At 36.6% G+C, this 20,082-nt stretch overlaps 1 protein-coding gene across 7 annotated transcripts; it reads left to right on the top strand.

The window, feature by feature from the left end:
• Positions 1 to 4,146: 4,146 nt before the first annotated feature.
• LOC136772187 (UNC93-like protein) lies at positions 4,147 to 19,942 on the top strand. Of its 7 annotated transcripts, none has more exons than XM_066724975.1 (9): positions 4,147 to 4,502; positions 5,707 to 6,016; positions 12,082 to 12,420; positions 12,495 to 12,919; positions 13,150 to 13,355; positions 13,506 to 13,900; positions 14,212 to 14,344; positions 14,423 to 14,560; positions 14,647 to 19,942. In XM_066724975.1, exons 3-9 carry the CDS (start codon positions 12,223 to 12,225, stop codon positions 14,865 to 14,867), a joined length of 1,716 nt encoding a protein of 571 aa, XP_066581072.1. In that variant the 5' UTR covers positions 4,147 to 4,502; positions 5,707 to 6,016; positions 12,082 to 12,222; the 3' UTR covers positions 14,868 to 19,942. The 7 variants fall into 7 exon arrangements, with proteins under 7 accessions (XP_066581072.1, XP_066581073.1, XP_066581071.1 ...); XM_066724976.1 differs by having other exon boundaries at positions 4,147 to 4,653; XM_066724974.1 differs by having other exon boundaries at positions 4,147 to 5,232.
• Positions 19,943 to 20,082: the final 140 nt, after the last annotated feature.

Here is a 20,082-nt window from a genome sequence, read left to right as displayed (position 1 = left end):
CCGATAAAGATTTTCCTTCGCTATACAAGAGGGAAATTTTTTATTTTTCTTTCCAAGTTTTTATACCTATAATAAATGTAAGCTTCGAATTTTTCAAGTAACTTCTCCAGTTGCTACGCTATAGATGGAAATGGTTCGTTTGGCTAAGGTAAATTTGAATACACCGGAGCTACCGTTTAATATATATATATATATACATGCTCGATAGTGGATGAAACCTTAAAGCGTAATACGGACACCGAGTCTGCGAAATCCTTGGCGCGCGATAATTGCTTTCTTGCATGAGAAAAGTAGCCAACTATATAGTACTTCTAGCGACGAGCAGCTACCAGAGGCGATTAACCCGAGCTTCAACAACATCCCGTTGTTTAGCTAAGAAAAACACGCAATGCTCTGTTCTTATCAAAGTTATGAATAGAAACAATTAGGGATATTTTTCACAGCTTGCACATTTTCTTCCTCTCATTTCTTTATTCTCTTAACATTTAATCCTGCGATAATTGCTTGCTAAAAGGATAACACAATATCATCGCGTTTACAATCTCAGCGTGTTTATAAATAGACACATGCCATGTTCAATTCTTATCTGTATTATATATATATATATAGTAATTGAAGATTAAATTGAAATAATTGTCATTAACACGTACGACGTCAGGATATTTCTTAGTTGTGTTGATAGACGAAGCGAGGTACTGCACGTAAATGTAAACGGAGCGTATATATGCACAATAATGTTACACCGCTTACACTTCCGCTTTCCTGTGTCTTGAATTACGTTTCCGTTTACGTCCACTACGTCGCTTCTCGTCTGCCATCACCCTTAATAGACACGATGCTGTTAAATTCCAGTCTGAATTTGATGTTTCTCAGAGTAGGAGCCCAATAACTCTCCTAGTTTATTTTGTGGATGTTTGTATCTATCGATAGCCGCTTCGCTACTCAAGATATATTTCTATGCCAAGAAAGAATATAATTTTGTTTCGTAATATATAAAAAAAGAAGAACAAATCTATACAATTTTCATTAATATTACGTCACGATATTTTTAATATAGACTAAAGTTAGGTGAATTCGAGCCTGAATTTAATGCTTCTGAAAGTGAGAGCCGAATAGTTCTCCTAGTTTATTTTATAGAAGTTCGCATCTATCGATAGCCACTTCACCGCTGCTCCGGGTGTATATATGGCTTTTCCATGCAAAAAAGTATACCGTAGTGTAGTATGCTATAAATCGTGCAACCTAGCTTATCCTCACCGAAACTCTACTATCTTAATCCAAGTGAATTTTCATTACGATGAGTCTCATCGACCAGAATTTATTATAAGCTCTTTTCGATTTACTGAAAGATTGTTGGGAAAAGAACGTCTTACAAGCGATTGAAATTTTCATGCGAAAATTAATTATTTACTTTTTGATCTGAGGAAATCTTTAGAAAGAATTTTATGTAAAATCTTCGCAGAATTGAATATTAACTTTTTCTCAGTAATCTGTGCACGATGTAAAACGAAGGGTCTCGTTGTTGCATTTCCATGAGTCAATATTTCTCATAATTTCACTTTAATTTTAAATAAATACTCTTTTTATGTATGTACCGTAATAAGAAATCTGTTATTAATTTTCTTGCAGAATTCAATATTCATGTTATTAAAGGAGATTACTTTATGTTTCTTAAGGAAGGAATTTAGCTGGATGATTTTATTCAGACATTGAATATTCCTTTTCATTCGTCCATTCCAAACATTTACCAATCAATAAAAATACTATTCTAGTATAGGGAAGTCAGTTTTTGTGCTTTTACAGCCAAAACGCAATCACGTATCCCGTGTATGTACATATATATATATACTATGTTATATATGATCTGTTTCGGCTGAAATTGACTGTAAACGCGCAGAAACTGGCAGTTCTACTCCAGTGTGCTTGTACACTGGCTTGTATCGATTTTGTTCCTAAAAATTGACAATCGAGATTTTTTAACGAATAGGGCATTTCAATCTCTAATCTCAGGATGAAAATGCATGCAGCTCTGTTTACACTGACCTGCTTTGATTTTGCTTCCGAAAAATTAATGATCCAAGTGTGTAACGAATAAGGTATTTCTACTTCTAATCTCTTTAGGAAAATCATTGAAAGTCGGAGTACACTCGTTTTAGCTTCCAACTGTGAACTAAACAAGCGAAGCTTGCTGTATTTACCACACGGTCCCCTGAGATCAATAATAGACTGATTTACGAGATCTATTAGATCTGTGAGATATGTATATATATGTATATGTGTTCGTATCCGGATTCCTGCTAGAATCACCGACAAACCTCCTAGAGTTAAGCAAGTACAATATTTAGCATCACACACAGTAATAAATGCATAATTGACATTGAAGTGAACCGGTCAACCTCGTGATCGATTATCACGATCGATGATTAATCTATCGTGCTCAGTTATCAATGTTACAAACTTTGAGGAATGGTTTATGTAAGAATGAATATCAGTAGGAATCACTATTAGCAGGAAAACATTTGTAATTAAATTCTCCTATAAAGTCTGACTACGAATGTTCGAATTGACCTTGAGCTAATTTTTTTTTTTAAACAACGTTAATTAGCTTGGTGTATAGCATTCAATTCCCACATTTATTAGTCGGGAACGCAAAGGATGCATTGAATTCAAAGGTATTATTGGTTTTATTTGGCATTTCTGTTACACTTCCTGGTATGCATATACACATTTCGAGCGGTATACAGCTAAATACGGTTTGAATAATGAAAAATAGGGTTTTATTCGTATATAAGAGAGAACGTTGAAGAGCTACACGCGTATTGCGAGGAAAGCTGCTTGCTCTTAATTTGTTTTACAAATTTGGCCTGGAATGCAGATGGGGAGTGGTAAAATACTCGTTAGCGAGTTAGGGTCCAGGATAGTTTGACTGTAGGACAAGAGAATTCGCGTTGGCAACTTGTTGACTGCGTTGTGATCGTAAACAAGTAATTCCAGCCCACGTGCCTCTTCTCTAAGAAAAACCCAAACGACCAGATTTCCAAAAATCTTTCAACCTTCTCTGCTACCCTCTCACATTAGAGTGTACAAATAAATCGTATTCTATCATCAATGATTTATTAAACAAGAAGCAAAATTCGTGTTCATCTTCGGGTCACAATCACCTTAAACATCTTCAAATTAAGAGTAACGACAAGTCAAAGTAATTGAAGAAATCTTTACTATAATCTGCAGATAAACGTAGTAAAATTTTTAATTTGTATTCAGATAGAACACAAAGTCGAATTAACATTAAAATATACAATGTATAATTTCTTTTCAACATTTTGCAATGGAAAATAAATAGAAGAAAAATATAAAGAATTCACAGCATAAGGTTGGATGGTTTGCCAGAACATATTACTTAACGATGAGAGGTGCTGCTTGATAAACATAAAATGAATTGATACATTATAAAAAATTGAATAAGTATAAAAATTTACAATATTATACTCTTTTTAAGGTTTTATTTTAAAAAATGCTATATAAATTTTTTTATAAAATTGGATGGTTATTAATACTGGCTAATGACGATTGATACTACTTGATAAACACAATATAGAATGATACTTACATAGTTGAATAAATACCAAAACATAAAAAAAATTTTTTTCCATCTTTTTACATTGGAAAATAAATGGAAAAAAATACGAAGCATTCGCTATATAAAATTGTATGGTCAGCTGATATTGGTTGGTGACTATAGTGGTATTGCTTGGTACACATAAAATAGCTTGATACATTATACAAAGCTGAATAAATATTAGAACATACAAAATATATTTTCTTTTCAATATTTTACATTGGAAAATAAATAAAAAAAATATCAAGAAGCACTGGATATAAAATTGTATGGTTTATTAGTACAGGTTGGTGACGATTGGTGTTGCTTGGTAAGCGGAGAAGGGGTTGATAGGTTGGCAGTGGTGTTTGGGGGTGGTCGCGCGCGCAACCTGCTCGTTATCGAGCGATGTCCGATTGAGACCGAGGGTGGCCGAGGATGATCAGCGGGGCGTCCTCGGCTCTTATCGGCCTGAGTCGGCCCAAGCCTCGGCTCGGCTCCTCTATGAGCAGTGAGCACCGAGCACGCACCTCTATTCTCTCCAACTCTGAGAGACTCCTGAAACTCCCGGCTATCCCGACTCTCCAGAGTTGCTTCCCAGCTGTCCAGCGAGTATAAACGTATCTCTGCTCGTTCGTGACTCTCCGGAACGCTCTCTCTCTCTCTCTCTCTCTATCTCTCTCTCACACTCTCACTCTCGGTTTTTTACCATCAAATCTAAACTAACCTTCATCCTGGTCACTGCTTGATCCAAAAACAAAAAATTCACGGTCTGCGAACGCTACACGGATCATTTAAGATTTTTTTCAGCGATCAGTCGTGATCGAGAGTAAACAATTAGACCGACCGGTGTGACTAACGTGCGAGCTACGCGAAACACAAGTGAACATTCTCCTCGTTTCAAGTATATACCTAGCCATTTTCTCTTCTTTCAGTAATCACTATTGTCTTCTTTTCCTTCTTTTCTTCTCTTTCTTTTCTCACTCTCCTCGTTTCTAACTCTCCCTCTCACTCAACCTATTTTCTCCCGTATACCGCAGTTGGTCAGTTTAATAGTAAATAATTTTTCTTGAAATTTTTATATTTGTTTTATCGAAATAGTTTGTATGGTTCTACTTCACACATACACACGTGTACATATGCACACTATTTATTTTGCTATATATTACTAAAGCGTGAACTTTTATTCATCTCCCCTGCTCCGGTTATTCTTATTAGCTACAAATACATGTTATACTCGATTGATCTGTTCCATCAGTCATTCCTTCATGGTATTTTTAAGTTACTTACCGGAGGACTCGAGTCATTTTACTCTATGCTACAGGTGTGTCCTTTATCGCGAACCATTTATCTCATTCGAGATTGTGCGTGAATCTCACGAATATCATAAAGAAAACTAGCGAAAGTCGATGTAAATTATTTCTCGTCTTTCGTGCTTTTTACGAGGACTTTATCTTTAATGTTAAAGCAGAAACATATAATCAGCGACTGAACGATCGCTTATTACACTACTCGTCTCCTTTCATCACTGTAATTTGCTGTAAAAACCTATAATCTAATAAAACTCTTCAGCAACGCCTCTCGTTCCCTCGTCATTTCTCTTCTTATTTTGTCACTAAGCTCGACTAAACAACGTTAGTTACATCCCATTCAACCTTAAAATAGTCCCTTATGTTTAAACAATTTTGCATGCTCTCGAAAATATATTCGTAGAGTGGTTACAAAAACGCTAAAGAAAAAGCTTCTTTTCTATTATTTCTCCTCTTCCATTTATTTTAATAATTATTATCTCTTTTGTTTCAACAATTGTGCATGTTCTTGAAAATATATTTGTAATTTTACAACAGAAATTTTGAAGAAAAAGCTTCCTTTCTCTTATTGCTCCTCTTCCAATTATTTTAATAATAATTACCCTTTTTTTTAAATAATTTTGCATGTTCTTGGAAATATACTTATAATACAGCTACAGAAGTTTTAAAGAAAAAGCTTTATTTAGCGCCTTGTTCCTCTTCCAGTTAATTTAATGAAGAATTTTTTCAAAATGTTTTTAAAAATTCTGTTGCTCATCCTCTAGTTAATTTAATAATAATTATCCCGTATACTTGCAGCCCTGTTTCTTTGTCTCGTCTCTGATGAAGAGAGAAGCGAAAATGTTGGTTATACAGAATAATCTTCGAACGAAGAAAGGAAGAGATACTGGTGCGATGGAATGTTGTTAAAGCGTGATTGTTGAAAAGTCGATGTTTTTACTAGAAACACGTTCGTTACTTTTATACGTGAAGCACCTACTTAAGTGTTCAAATGTTTGCTATGAAAATTGCGTGAAGTTTGCTGGCCGAAGAATACGGAGAAGAAGTAATTGCAGAGTCTCTTTTTCAATTGAAGAGAAAGATCAACGACAAAGGAAAATATGAGAAAGTAAGCCTCTTTTTACGCTTACCTTAAATATTTAATTCTCGTAGAAAATCTAGAATCATAAATCAAATCCTCCACAGTCTTTAGACTTTTATTCTCTACGAAAGAAAATTCTCCCTTTTATGCACTGCTTTTCTCAATATAATTTAAATGAGTAAATCTAAAACTCGTATCCTCTTTGGAAAAGCTACCGCAATCCTTCCATTTGCAAGTTAATATTTGGTCAAATAAATGTATTATTTTCTTTATATTTCTTTTTAGACACAGATATGAAACATTGTTCAAAATAAGAAGTTATTTTGATAAATCTCTAATAATTCACAACAAAATAATACAAATGTTTCTTTATTCTACATATTATATGAAACTATTTCGTGTTTTACTGGTAATAATAGAATATTAATTAATTTAATAACTTTTCCCTAAATTGTGTGCCAAAGTGAAACACGACAGAAAGTAGCAGATAATAAATTGGTGGCTTAAATGGCCAATTGATTCTTCACTGAATCGCTGATAAATAAATATATTCCATTACGAGGACCTGTTGGTAAATAATGAGATAATCAGTGCACATGGTGGATATTCAATTATATTGAAAGCTGCGTTGCGTCTATTTGTACAAAAGAACAAATTAAGAGGCTTTACGTAAGACTTGGCATTATCAGATCGTATAGCTGTATCATGGCCAATCATAACGACCATAAACCTCTGCTATACTGGTCGAATCATATAACTGGACTGACGAGCTCTGCGTAACACTGAAACACTACAATACAATATCAAAAACAAACACATTATTAAGAATAATTTTATAAAACATTTTTTTCTCAAAATTTAATAAAATTGTTAGCATCAAAGCACGATTAAGTCGCTTAATATAGAAGCACTGATATTATTAAACAGGTGTATTTATCATTCCCTATTGTCTCAGACAAGACAATCATAATTTAACGAAGCTGTGCAACAGATACGATCTTACGCGTTACCGGATTATGTAAAAAGAGGATAATCAATCTATTATACATTTACATATTGCATAGAGCTTGAATTAATTTTCCGGAATTAAATGTGGTTCATTTGAGACACATTAGTATGCGAAATTATTAATCAAAGCGATCTACCGTATAATTATTATAATAGCCCACAGCACACACACTGGATAATTTTTGAAAGCCTGCTTATTGAAATTGTTGTGGAAAATTTCGTTGAGAAAATTCAATTAAGCTAACAGCTTTTATCATATATATAGCTTACACGAGCCATGTGCTTGGGAGTAAATTTTGTCATGCAAGATGAAATGGTGTTGAGTGAAAAATTTTCATATCCACTGCTATATATATAGTACGTCTGAAATGTAGCATGGGGTAAATATAAGGTAGGAACGAAGGGGTGGGGGTGTGGAAATTTATACTCGGTATGTTCAGGTGGTTTCATGTGTTTTAGTCATTTGCGATTGCGGTGCGTTCATTTATCCCTGAGCTTTCCTTCCTTTTAGTCCCCCCTTTCCGGTACGATCGTGCATCTTATGACCACACAAAGGGTCACTTTAATTCTCTCGAACACTCGTATTTTCTCGTATAACAATCCGCTTAAGCCCACAATTAGTTCCCCTATGCGAGAAAATCACCAGCGGTTTTTTCTCTTTTTTTTTTCATTCCAAAGCAGTTAGCTTCAGTCTTCGGCCACAGGCCACTCATCTCTCGTATTTTTTCTCTCATTTTCATACATCGAATCTTCCTACGACCGTATGTGCATATCTACCAAAACACACGTATTTTATCGCATAAAAAACCACTTACACCCATAATTAGTTCCCCTGCACGAGAAAATCACTAGTGACTTTTTTCTCCTTTTTTCCATTCCAAAGCAGTTAGTTTCAGTTTTCGGCCACACGCCATTCGTCTAACCTAGTTTTCTACCATATTTTCATATATCGAATCTTTTTACACCGTAGGAAATTGATTCGTTGAACTTTCAGTCAGCTTCTCACACCTTACTCTTTCTCTGTCAAATTCCTCTACTATACTATAACACAAAGACGAAGCTTCAATTTCGATTGAATTTTCTACGGTGTACAATGTATATGTGTGCAATTCTTTCGAACACTGGTATTTTCTCGTATAACAATTTACTTACGCCCGAAATTAGTTGCGCTCTATGCGAGTATTTCTTTCTTTTGTTTTTCATTCCAGAGCATTTGGTCTCAATCTTCGACCACACGCCATTCTCGTCTATGGTATTTTCTATCATATTCTCATACATTAAATCTTGCTATGTCCAAATGTTCAATTCTCTCGAACACTGGTATTTTCTCGTATAACAATCCGCTTACTCCTGCAATTGGTTCACCACGCGAGAAAATCGCTAGTGACCTTTTTCTCCTTTATTCCACTCCAAAACAGTTGGTTTCAGTCTTCGACCACACACCATTCATCTATCGTATTTTCTATCATATTTTCATACATTAAATCTTCCTACGGCCAAATGTTCGATTCTCTCAAACACTGATATTTTCTCATATAACAGTTCGCTTACTACAGCAATTAGTTCTCCTGTACGACTATACACAGGATAAAATCACCCCAGAGGCATTTTTCGATCTCATTCCAATCCACAGTAGCTGGCCTCAGACTTCACCTACGCACCATTCCTCTCTTCAATTTTCCACCATATTTCCATATTTCGAATCTTTCTACTTTCAAATGTGCGAATAATAACCTTCCTCGATTACCCTACAGTCCCTACATCGCTCAAACAATCGTCAAAATACAGAACGATTTTTGAGATTAGGGGAATTCCCCAATGTTGCCAACATAATTTTTCAAAATTATCGCTAAACGATCGAACGCACGTTCCATTGGCTATCTTAATTCCGAAGGAAGAATCTATACCGGTAATGAAATAAAACGGGAGAGAGTTAATGGGAACAAAAATTAAGAAAGATTAAGTTAATCTTCAGTATTTTAATGACGTTCGATTCAATGCGATTGACTGCTTCCAATTACTTAAATTCTCGAACTAATTTTGCTTTAATAGCTTCTTTTAACGACCATCTAATACTCCTGTAATTTTAGACTACTTAGAGTTTATAATAAAACTTTTAATTTCATTAAGCGATACTCGAAGGTTAGATAGAATTTCAAAAGAGAAGTTTCTCAAAGCACCGAAAAATATTTGTCAAAGGTACAGAGGTTCTTCAGAGAAATCTAACCTGGCGGTAAAATTGCTTTGTGCTTCTTGTACAATTGAAACAACAAAGTAGCATAGAGATTGAGAGAGGAGGTGGAGGGTGGTCCTACGTAAGAAGCAAAACCAACACAATTTCAAAATACGTAATAGAACGTAAAGGTATATACAAGCTTGGCCTTGTGCACCGGTTTCCTTTTTAATACGCGGAAAATGACGCAAAGGTCCCATTTGTACCGTTTGCGATTCATCAAGGAGGATTAGAGTTCTTTGAACGATCACGCTCCATTTGATATGTATAAAAAAGTCAAATACTACTATTTCTTATGGATGACTGCAGGAAAATTTTCTTGTTCTGAAAAGTTCTACTTGCTGTTCTTTCAGAAGAACGAAGGGCTCGATTCGTTCTTAAGGAGTAGAATCATGTAAATGACAAAGTGGCAATTTGAATTTCAATCAAAGTGATTTGTATCTCGCGTACAATTAAAACAACAAAGTAGCATAATACTTGAGAGAGAAGAAGAGATTCTTGTGTAGGAACTAGCCTTGTACAGTGATCTCCTTTTAAATACCTGAATAAGAAAAGGCCCTATTTTTAAGGTTTGCGTTTCATCAAGGAAGATTAGAATTCCATGAACAATCACGATCCATTTGGTATGTATAAAAAAGTCATTCAAAAGTCAAATGATAATATTTCTCGAGGATGACTGCCAGAAGAGTTTTCTTACATTGGAAAGTTCTACTCAATATTCGTGCAAGAGAGCCAAGGGTTCGATTCCATCTTAAGGTTTAGAGTGATGTAAATCACAAAGTAGTATGGAAACTGAGAGGGGTTGGAGGTAGCTGTGAAAGAAGTAACACTCCAAAACAATTTCAAAGCATTGTAGAATATAAAATGTAAATTTGACCTTGTGTATATAGTAGCGTCCTTTTTAATACATGGAAAGTGAAAAAAGAATCCATTCGTATATACTGTTTGCGATTCATCAACAAGCATTAGAGTTCCATGAACAATCACGGTCCATTTCATATGTATGAAAAAAATCATTCAAAAGTCGAATGGTAATATTTCTCGAGGATGACTACCAGAAGAGTTTTCTTACACTGGGAAGTTCTACTGAACATTCGTGCAAGAGAAGCAAAGGTCCGATCCTTTCGTAAGGATTAGAATGATGTAAATGACAAAGTGGCAATTTGATTTACAATTGTCGGGATTGCATAAGGCGATAATGATCTTACGCTCGATTAAGCGCTTTACGAGTGGGTTTTTGCCGAGTTTCACGGATCGTGGACTTGTCAACGCGATGATTTGCATCGATCGAGCCTGATCGATCGGCAAATCCAGCTCTCTCATTGGTCGAGACTCGGTTCGCCGCAATCGAGTCTGTACGCTTCCTCCGCTTCTCTCGCGATCCGCAAGTTCTCGTTCAAGGTCATTCATTAGCAACCTTAATGGGCTGGATCTTAGCGTCGTTTTTTCTTCCATCACGCGCGCACGGCTCGCCAGTCCCCTTAATTAACGGAATCACCGAGCGAGGATCAAATCCGCTAACCGAGATACCAATCGATTCCCAACCCATTGTAAACGAAGCAAAAATTCGTGCAAATATTGAGCCACGTTTCACGATAATAATTTATATAAATTAATAAGCAAGCTTTTCTTCCTCTGCTTCTGTTCTTTTATTAGAAAACTTTCCGCGAAACGTGTACACAATTAAAAGCACGTACACTATTTAATGGCATATACGCTGTATCAGCCATTCGTAGCAACGAAGTCCGGAAAGTTTTTTTATGTGAAAAGTTACGGCACTCGATCTCATTTTCTAATTTATAAGACGCTGCTTAATATATATAATTCCTAGAATGTGTAATATTGGTAAAAGTTAGCATTAATAATTTTCCTGAGTTGCACCAAAGTTTGAAGCTGTATCGATGAGACTTGAAATTGCAGATATATGAAAGTTGACAGAAAGTTACAGTTATCTATCCATATATATATATATATATACGCGGGAGGCAGAGGGGACCGTGTGAAGTTAATTAAATTTTTCTTCCATTTTCAGGATTAAGTCATTTTGCTAGGTTAACGTAGCTGTCGATCGGGTTTCCGTTTTAACTGATATCAATTAGATGACACGCTATTACTCCTTTACCGCAAGTTCTCGTCCAAGGTCTCCCGATCAGCCAAAGGATGTCATATCTTTTTTAATGACTTCGCCGTCACATCGTCACATGGCCTCGCGAAGCGTTCCAGGAATACTCGTCAAACTATCTTCTTTTATGTAAGAAGAGCAAAAGAGCTTTTCCTATAGATTAATATACCGAGAATATGCCCTGAAGCGACGAAAAGGGGAAGACGATTTGAGGAATCAGAGCTTTGTTAAGGAAATGGAGTAAAAGGTCCTATTTTCAATCTTGATGGAAAGGTTGCCCCGTGAACTGGCATAAGTAGTGTGTTGGTGGAATAGGTTGGCCTAGTTAGCAAAATAGATTTTATACGGATAGAGTCGAAATGTACTTATAAGTAAGCGATTACGAAGGATTTGCAAGCAATCAGCATTTCGTCGAGTGAACTCTTGCAGTTCACCATTGACACACGACATGTTTAGGCTGTATTCATCGCTGAAGCAAGCCGGGAGTTTCTATAGAAGCTCGCAGGTGGTCGATATTGGAATACGCCTTTTCCCTGTATGACACGGATTGCAGCGCAAGATTGACAGTCAATAGGCTCTCATTGAATATTCCGGTCCTAGTAACTTGGCGCGACATTTTGTAAGATTAGACTTACCATATGTCACTCCCAATCCGTTTGTTTGTTTGTATATCGATCGATCCTTTTCGTAAGGAATTTTTTAGAAAGGAAGAATAATTTTTGTGCCCAGGTGGTTTGCCACTGGATTGCTGATATGAGTGGGAGTCGATTGGTGGCTAATACTATCACGGAGCGGGCAGGATGTAAAGTGTAAGTGTTTCCGGAAGTGAAAGAGGGGGCAAAAGGTGAAAGAAAGATAACGGATGGGAACATGGGTTCATTACCGAACCTGCGGGACCTAACGAGGGACAAGCTGGAGAGCCCCGTGCACAGGCCAGCACCGATCGGAGGCTTAGGGCCCATCAGGTTACCCCCGCAGCCTCCTCTACTGGCCCACACGCATCGCAGGGCACGCAGCAGTGGCCACCACCATGGAACACAATGGGAGATCGACGCAGCAATGATGGAGGTAAAAGAAAAAGAACGACAAGTTTTTTAATTAAAACAACTTTATTTCTCTTTATTTTGTTACAATAATTGTAGCACATGGCAACATATTCGCCGATCTCCTACCGATCCACCAGAACATCAGCTTTGTCCTGGCGCAGACGAGAATCGATGACCTCATCCGCAGGAGCATCTTCGGTCCGCAGGCTGATCGCTGCTGTAAGATCCACACCCTCTGGAACACGACCTGCAAAGCGAGCACTTTTAAGACACTGTGCTGCTCTTCTACTGGGACACGCATCCTGCTCCGCCGCCACCTTGCCGATTTTTCCACTGCAGGCAGGTGTAGGTGCCTTCACTCCGACCTTGGGACCGTTGCTGATGGCTCTCCTTTTCGCGATGGCCACGCTAACTTCCTGCTTTACACCGATGATCGTGCAAAAAATTGGCACAAACTTCGCTATCAGTATCACGCACGTAGTCGTCACAATTTTTGTGGGTGTCCACCTTTACCCAAAATGGTAAACCATCTTTTCTCAAAGTTTTTCCATTTGATTCGCACAAATCTCCGAGGCACCATATAATCTCATTGAACTGTAACTCTTCTGTGTTTCTGTCGGATTTCGGAGTGCCTCTCTGGATAGTAATTTATCTTATTTGTAGCGTTAGTTTTGAGAGGGTGGAGTACTGAGAAGGCAAACAAGCGATCGATAAGAGTTAACGTGTTTTTTCGTTATGCTCAATCATATAGGTACGTGCTGTTACCTAGCTACGCGATGCTAGGTATGTGTATTGGACCCAGTTTCCTCGCGAGAACGTCGCACGTAAACCTTTCCGCCACCAGCCTGGCTCTCGTTTGTGCTGATCCAGAAGATCCTGACGAAACAAGAAAAGAATGCTTGCTAAGGAGACTGAACAGAGCCATCAAGCTTGCCGAGGATCTGGGTCTAGCACTTGGTAAACTTTTAATATGTGTATATCTAATAATGTTAGCCGATGAATGTGTCCATTTAGTTTCTGTATACTACGATATTGCAAGGGAACAATATCCAGTATGAAACTTGCGAGTTTGCAGTGCTGAAAGAAAATCTTGTTTTCTTTTTATAGGGTGCTTGGTTGCAGCAGTTCTCGTAAAGATGACGGATTCTTTACCGGCCAGAGTATTGAATGTAGCTGAATCCGAGGAGATTTGTGGTGCTGAGTATTGTCCGCAGGAAACGTACCTCTATAACGAAACTATGTTTGCGTCGGCAATACCCGAGAGCACATCAAAGATCCTTGTAGGGATTTGGTTGGGATTGGCTGTCTTGGCCCTTGTGATCTCTTTCACGTTACTCGACTCGAGGATGAAGGAGCCTCAAAGCTCTAGTGACGAACTCAGCAATCGCAACATCCTCAAATCTATCAAGCGTGCTTTTCAAGATCCAAAACTCCAGTTAGCTGCGCCACTCACCTTATTCATCGGTCTCGAGCAAGGCTTTATATATTCGGACTTTATGGAGGTTTGCCATTTTACTTTCTCATTGATTCTTTTCTGCTAAATCATTTCCTTTCTACACTCGCAACAATTGTCAATTGGTCTTTTCAATGTATGGGCAATTTCCTTTAATATTTTTTCATTGAGCAATATGCTTATTAGTGATTAATCTGTAGCAGCTCCCGAGAGACTTTCTTGTAATCTGCATCTAGAAGTAGGAGTACAGTATTAAAGTAGTAGCCAACAGCGTTCTCAGGGAATTCCGAGCGAGTGCGTTATTATGTTCACCGGAGTGTGGATGAGTTTCATAATTAAGAACGTGCTTGATCTCAACAGGCATACGTAGTGTGCGCCCTGGGTGGAGCTGGAACTGTAACTTTGAGCTTTCTGAGTCTGGCTCTGTTGCAAGCCCTGGCTGGAGTTACGCTGTCCATGTTACTGAGACACATCAAGAGGTACTTTGTTGTCAGTAAGTCTCTTTCAGTATCTAAATAACCACGACTGACACTTTAGTTAGCGACAGTTTATAAACACTAATCCTTTGTAGTTGTTGGATTTACGTTTCATGCCTGTTTGCTGTTGGTTCTCGTCACCTGGAGACCCGCTGGCGACGACCCTGCGTTATTCCATGTCATATCAGCAGCCTGGGGAGTCTGCAATTCTATGTGGGAAACGCTGATATTCAGTAAGTTTCTTTTTTCCACTTCAATTATTTCATTCCGAGATCTCTTTAGAAACGAGGAGTTGAAACGACATACGCTTTGTTCGCAGCACTCGTTATGGGGCTTTACCCTAATTCCTGGCAAGGTCCTCTTTCAACGTCGTTATTCTGGCGTTGGCTGGGGCTCTCATTGGCCTTGGGCATGCACGGATTGTTCTGCACGAGGGTCCGTGTGTTAGGATTGGCGATGACGCTGGTGCTGTCCGTGGTACCGTACATGTGGCTGGAGATCAAGTTATCCAAACGGGGAAAAAGTTTGGCGCCATTATGACCAGGCGACTGCAGCGCCAGCGAGCGCGGCTCGGCACTTGAGCAAGATGCCCGACACCGAGACTGAGGAAGGTTAGTTCCATCCAGCTTAAAGACTGTGGCGACTCGGACATCAAGGACTGCTCCTGGAGTCGCTAGGTCGCAAAAGAATAGACGCAAAAGGAGCAACGCTTTGGAGGAATTAGCACCGTTTCCCGCGAGACCCACGAGGAAACGTGCGAGCAGCGTGGCGTTCGCGTATCCAACTGTGATGACCAAACCTATTTTGGAGAATCGCCAGCAGATGGCACCGGTAATCAGGAGGAATACTCTACTAGATGTCGCGAGTGGCAGTGGTGGCGTCAACCCCGCCAATGGTGAGACTTTACGGCCAAAGATCAGCGAGGAAATCCTAGCATGCGGTACATTCAACGAGGAGGATTCTCGTCGTGGTAAAAGAATTAGCATAACTGCTAATGATAGTCGCCGAAATTTATTGACCGTTGTTGAAAATGGCGCTACCAGAAGGTCTTCCGATGCGGGTTTCGGACGCAGAAATAATACGGATGTTGGCGTTCCTAGTAGATTGGATGCTCTAAGCGTCATAAATATTCCTATTAGTCGTAGGAATACCTTTGACGATGTGGTTCTCCAAAGAAATACGCTTGCTGTTCCCAAAACGGCTGGCAGTCGTAGGAATACGATTGACGCCGGTACTCAAAGTGGTCAGAGTAGCAAAAGTGGAGACTGTTCTGTTTTCAGTCTCAGTTAGATCCACTGTTCTAGACGACGATATGTCTTTGACTCCTTGAAGAATTTCATACAAAATAAAGCTCAAGACTTTCTTTTATCTATAACGCATAGATATCGCCATCGAGAATAATTGTTAAACCTACTTTGATAGTCTTTTCATATAGTATACCTTGCACCTTGGAGTTACGAGTCAATGCCATATTGTTTTAAGATCTTCGGAAATAACAGTGGCAAAACACTGTAGTGATAATGTGTAAAAAAGAAATATACAAGAGAATATATTTCAAAAAATATGATCTTTAAGCTGGTTGGAACGAAACATAAAACAGACTATTCTTAAGGGTAATGTTTTTTTAAAGCAGGCAATTATGCTATATGTAAAAGTGGTTCAGGTGCCCTCTTGTTACATTGCGAGTTTCGTCACACGACACCTTTACAAGACTGAACTGCAAGAAGTACTTTAGTAAACTACAAATATTGAAATATATAGCCCAGAATATATATATGAGAATATTATACATTTTAAAGAATATATGAAGTGTTCTACGTGATAATGTTTAAACGTTTCAAGCACTTGCGTTTAAGAAATGTCACGCTTCTTATTTTCAGGCCTTTCAGTTCATCGATAAAAATGTAGCTTCAGCTCTACAATGTATTACCGCTCATAGGCCTCCGTGGTTAAACTCTAAAAAATTTAGAATTTTCAGAATCGATGATTTTTGTGAGTACTTCAGTGAATATTCTCAAATAAAAATGATTCGTGCAAACTTTTTCCAGATTCCTACGTAAATAATAAAAATCTGATATATGCACAAATAATTCCAGGAAAGAATATAGTCCATTTTTTCTATTCAAATTTAATATACATTAATTTGGAAAAAATTATCACGAGTCTAGTAGTGTCTCCTTGCTACCACGACTGTGCGTACAGATGTATGTAAACACAGATATATTAGCAAAATTGCGTGATGTTTTGGAAGAATCGTATCTAGATTAGAAATGCATCTCTTATCTCCAACTTTACGAAAGAAGTAATTGAAGAAGATAATTTTTGTTTTTCTATTGCCGAAATTAATACATATCATTTTATAAATCCAGTAGTTCTAAAAAAATACATTTTTTTTTCACGGAACTGGACCGCGCTATTGACGTTCATCATGGAAATTCTTTCAACAATTGTTTTGATAGCAAAGTGCCAATTATTTATTCTTTCTGTTCTTTTAAAAATTGGCCATAAAGAATAAGATAAAACGTATTGTCTGAAAATTTGTCTCAATAATTTGAATCAAGAATACTACCAAGGAAAATAAGCGATAGATTAGATTTAAGCGTATACCGGAAGTCTTTCAACCGCATTTCTTTCCTCTTCAGAGAAAATCAATGAAAGTTATTTTTGGCGCGTAAATTACCGTTACTCACTCCGCAAATGGAAGATTGCTGTTTGTTGTCGAAAGTCGAGCTGTTGGGTCAAAAGTTTACCAGTCACGCGCTTGATCTGCTAAGTTTTTTAAATAAAAAAGTGGAAAAACTCATATCATGTCAGGCGAGAGTCAGGGAGCCCCTTTAACTTCGACGAAGGTATTCTTGGCATCTTTTTCTACCTGACATTTTATTGAATGGCGTCAGTATCTCCTATATTCCAGAAAAGCAGCGAGGCGTTCACCGTAAGGCGATTATCATGATATCAGAGATATCACATATGTGCCGTGTGCAACGAAGAAGTCTCAAAAATGAACGATACACAGTTTTCCTTGGGAAAATTCGACAAAAGCGATAATGTTAAAGGAATCTTTAATTCGTTATTAATTTGTATAAATACCACTATTTATAAATCGCAAAACAATCATTAAAACAATTATAGCTGTTAAGTATGTAACTTACTTAACTAATAAAAACTTTTATCATCGCGTTTCTGTAAGTTTTAAAATTTAAGAAAGCGTACTACCGTATTCCGATTATTATCTATTTATAAAACTGAAAGTTAATTTGTTAAAGTGATTTTGTACCACTGATACGGCGCACAACTGTAGAACGCTTTTGCCAAAAATGTCAATCTTTTTTGTAGAAACACCGTTTTAATGTAACGATAAATCGCACAGCCACTTTGACAATTCCGCAATCACAACCGTGCCAAAATTTGTTAATATGTATATGTATTTGGTGATAAAACTTTTCAATATTGAATCTTTTTTAACATAGAGAATCGTCTGTTTTAGATCTCTATTGTATTTAAAACTAAAAAAAGATTTTGGTTATCACTATAAGTAAAGATTTCCCAATCAGTGATTTTTTAGCCATTATAAAATCTCTAGTTTTACATTTTTCCAGAGCAAATCTTTTTAAGATTGTACTATACGATAATTCGTGCACAGTGCTCGACAGTAGTGACCTGCTAGGAAATAAGAAACTTTTTTGTATCTATAGCAAACATTTTCGCATTCTAAATAAAATAAAGAAGTGTTAAATAGTATTATTTAAGGTGAACAAAAATATTTTAAGAAACTCTCTGTAACCTCGTATCTTCTCCATCTATCCGTGATATTATATTTCATATCTTAGATGGGTCTTCCGAACTCCGGAATTTAAACGAAAGCACAAAACGACGGCGATTTACGAGAACGATTATTAAGTAATAAACCATTATGTACTATCAAATCTTGTTATTTAAGTAGCGCTCATTTAAATAAATTTGTAATTAAATTTCTAAAGAATTAATGTAGTTATTAGAAAATTAATCAAAATCAGTCTCATACACGTATAAACATTTGTAATTATTATATCCACAAACGAAAGTTTTACGTGTTATTGCCCTAGCCAAAAAAAGTAAATAATTAAGACAAATAAATAAAAAATTAAAATTTTAAAAGAATAGAGAAAGACGAGGGAGCGAAAAGAGAGAGAAAGAGAGAGAGCATGAAATAGATGTTACATACGAATTAATAAATGTTAAAGAGAAAAAGGTGTAAATAAAGTAAAAGAGGGCTTATCGTTTCTTTTATACAAAGAATACTTCTGCATTTGAATGTTAAGCAGCAAATGTAGTAATAATAATTTAACGCAATCATTGCAGTCTTAATGAGTCGAGTAATTTTAACAGTTTAAGAGTATCTTTAAAAAATGTAATGTTTCTAAGAGTAAAGAGAATTATTGTAAATGTAAACGTGTGTAATAACAGAAGTTGGAAATTAAACATAATAAAAAGGAGAAGGTGAGAAAGTTCCAATGTTGTTAAAAAATATAAGTGCCATAGAAAAATCGTGTTTTAAGAGAAAATTTAACAAAAAAAGAAAATTTTAGATGAATCTGATCATGTAAAAGTTCCGGCTTCCGGTTGGGATTTGATGCGCTTTTTCAGGAAATCTGTAATTGAACAGCAATAAAACTGCTCAATGTTCAGCTGAGAGATTAATATTCTACTTCCCTCCAATGCACACATCATCCAATTGAGAAACAATAACGATGCAGTCGCCATCAGTAATCCTCCAAAATAAATCCAATCTTTTACTTCGGAAAAGGAATACACATATCTTTGTTCATTTCATGAAATAATGAATATTATTATCTTATTTTATCGATTTACTTTTTAATAGACTTTCATTTGTTCTTTTTTAATGTTGTCATTATCGCGTATGCAGCACCTTTATACTCTATTGACTTATCCCTTTTCGAATTAAACGAGAAAAAGCAAACGGTATGGACGTTCTTCCTGATTCCTTAAATTTTCCTTTATAGATCTAATAAGATATTGCGAATTAGCTTTTACAACAGTAGATTGGCCTCTTGATTATTATATTTGATGATAATCGAGAAACGACAGCTTCTAGATTGTAGGCGCTTGCTTTTTCTCTTAAATATACATATATATTGTATATATGTCAGTCCTCGTACTCTAAAATCTCTGACTTTCAACGAGCTTCGTGTGCCCTTTTTTCGGTACGACACAGAAATGCAACTATACATCTATTCATAGAATTCGTAATCCATTAAAGTTTGTAACATTATCTAGATTATTGTCACCACATGTATGAGAAGCTAGAGAGAGTCAAATTACTCTTGACTTTCTATTGACGAATAATAAATATTAACGAACAGAATCATTATATATATGTATATATATACCTATGTCTACAGATCGCTCACATTCACCATACAACACATGGAGACACTTAACTACAGCCTTTTTTAACTTTAACAATGCCCCTTTATTTATTTCATCGTAATCTGATTCTTCCAAATTTTTCATATACTTATTATCATTGTTATCGTATTGACATGATTTACAGAGAGATTTGTTTATCCCATTTAAGTTAATATAAGCTTCGTAGAAATAATATGTTCTTTGTATTTCCGTTTCACCACATTTTTTCACGCAAACTATTAGATTTTATACATGCATGCTAAAATCGTACTGATATATGTCTTACGTAATTGTAAAGTTGAGATCAAAAAAGAATGATAAATTAACGACGCAGAAGTTGAAATAA

The sequence above is a fragment of the Prorops nasuta genome, unplaced genomic scaffold (genome assembly GCF_024137725.1).
Source record: "Prorops nasuta isolate Cenicafe-Biocafe unplaced genomic scaffold, Cenicafe_Pnas_1.2 PNAS00003, whole genome shotgun sequence".
Lineage (NCBI taxonomy): Eukaryota > Metazoa > Arthropoda > Insecta > Hymenoptera > Bethylidae > Prorops > Prorops nasuta.
Note: the sequence above shows the minus strand (reverse complement) of the source record. Positions and strands in the feature narration are given on the sequence as shown.

Coding starts and splice junctions, on each gene's coding strand:
- LOC136772187 (XM_066724975.1), top strand. CDS start 12,223: ATGGGTTCATTACCGAACCTGCGGGACCTAACGAGGGACAAGCTGGAG. Junction 12,421..12,494: donor TCGACGCAGCAATGATGGAG/GTAAAAGAAAAA, acceptor CAATAATTGTAG/CACATGGCAACATATTCGCC. Junction 14,561..14,646: donor GTGGGAAACGCTGATATTCA/GTAAGTTTCTTT, acceptor CTTTGTTCGCAG/CACTCGTTATGGGGCTTTAC.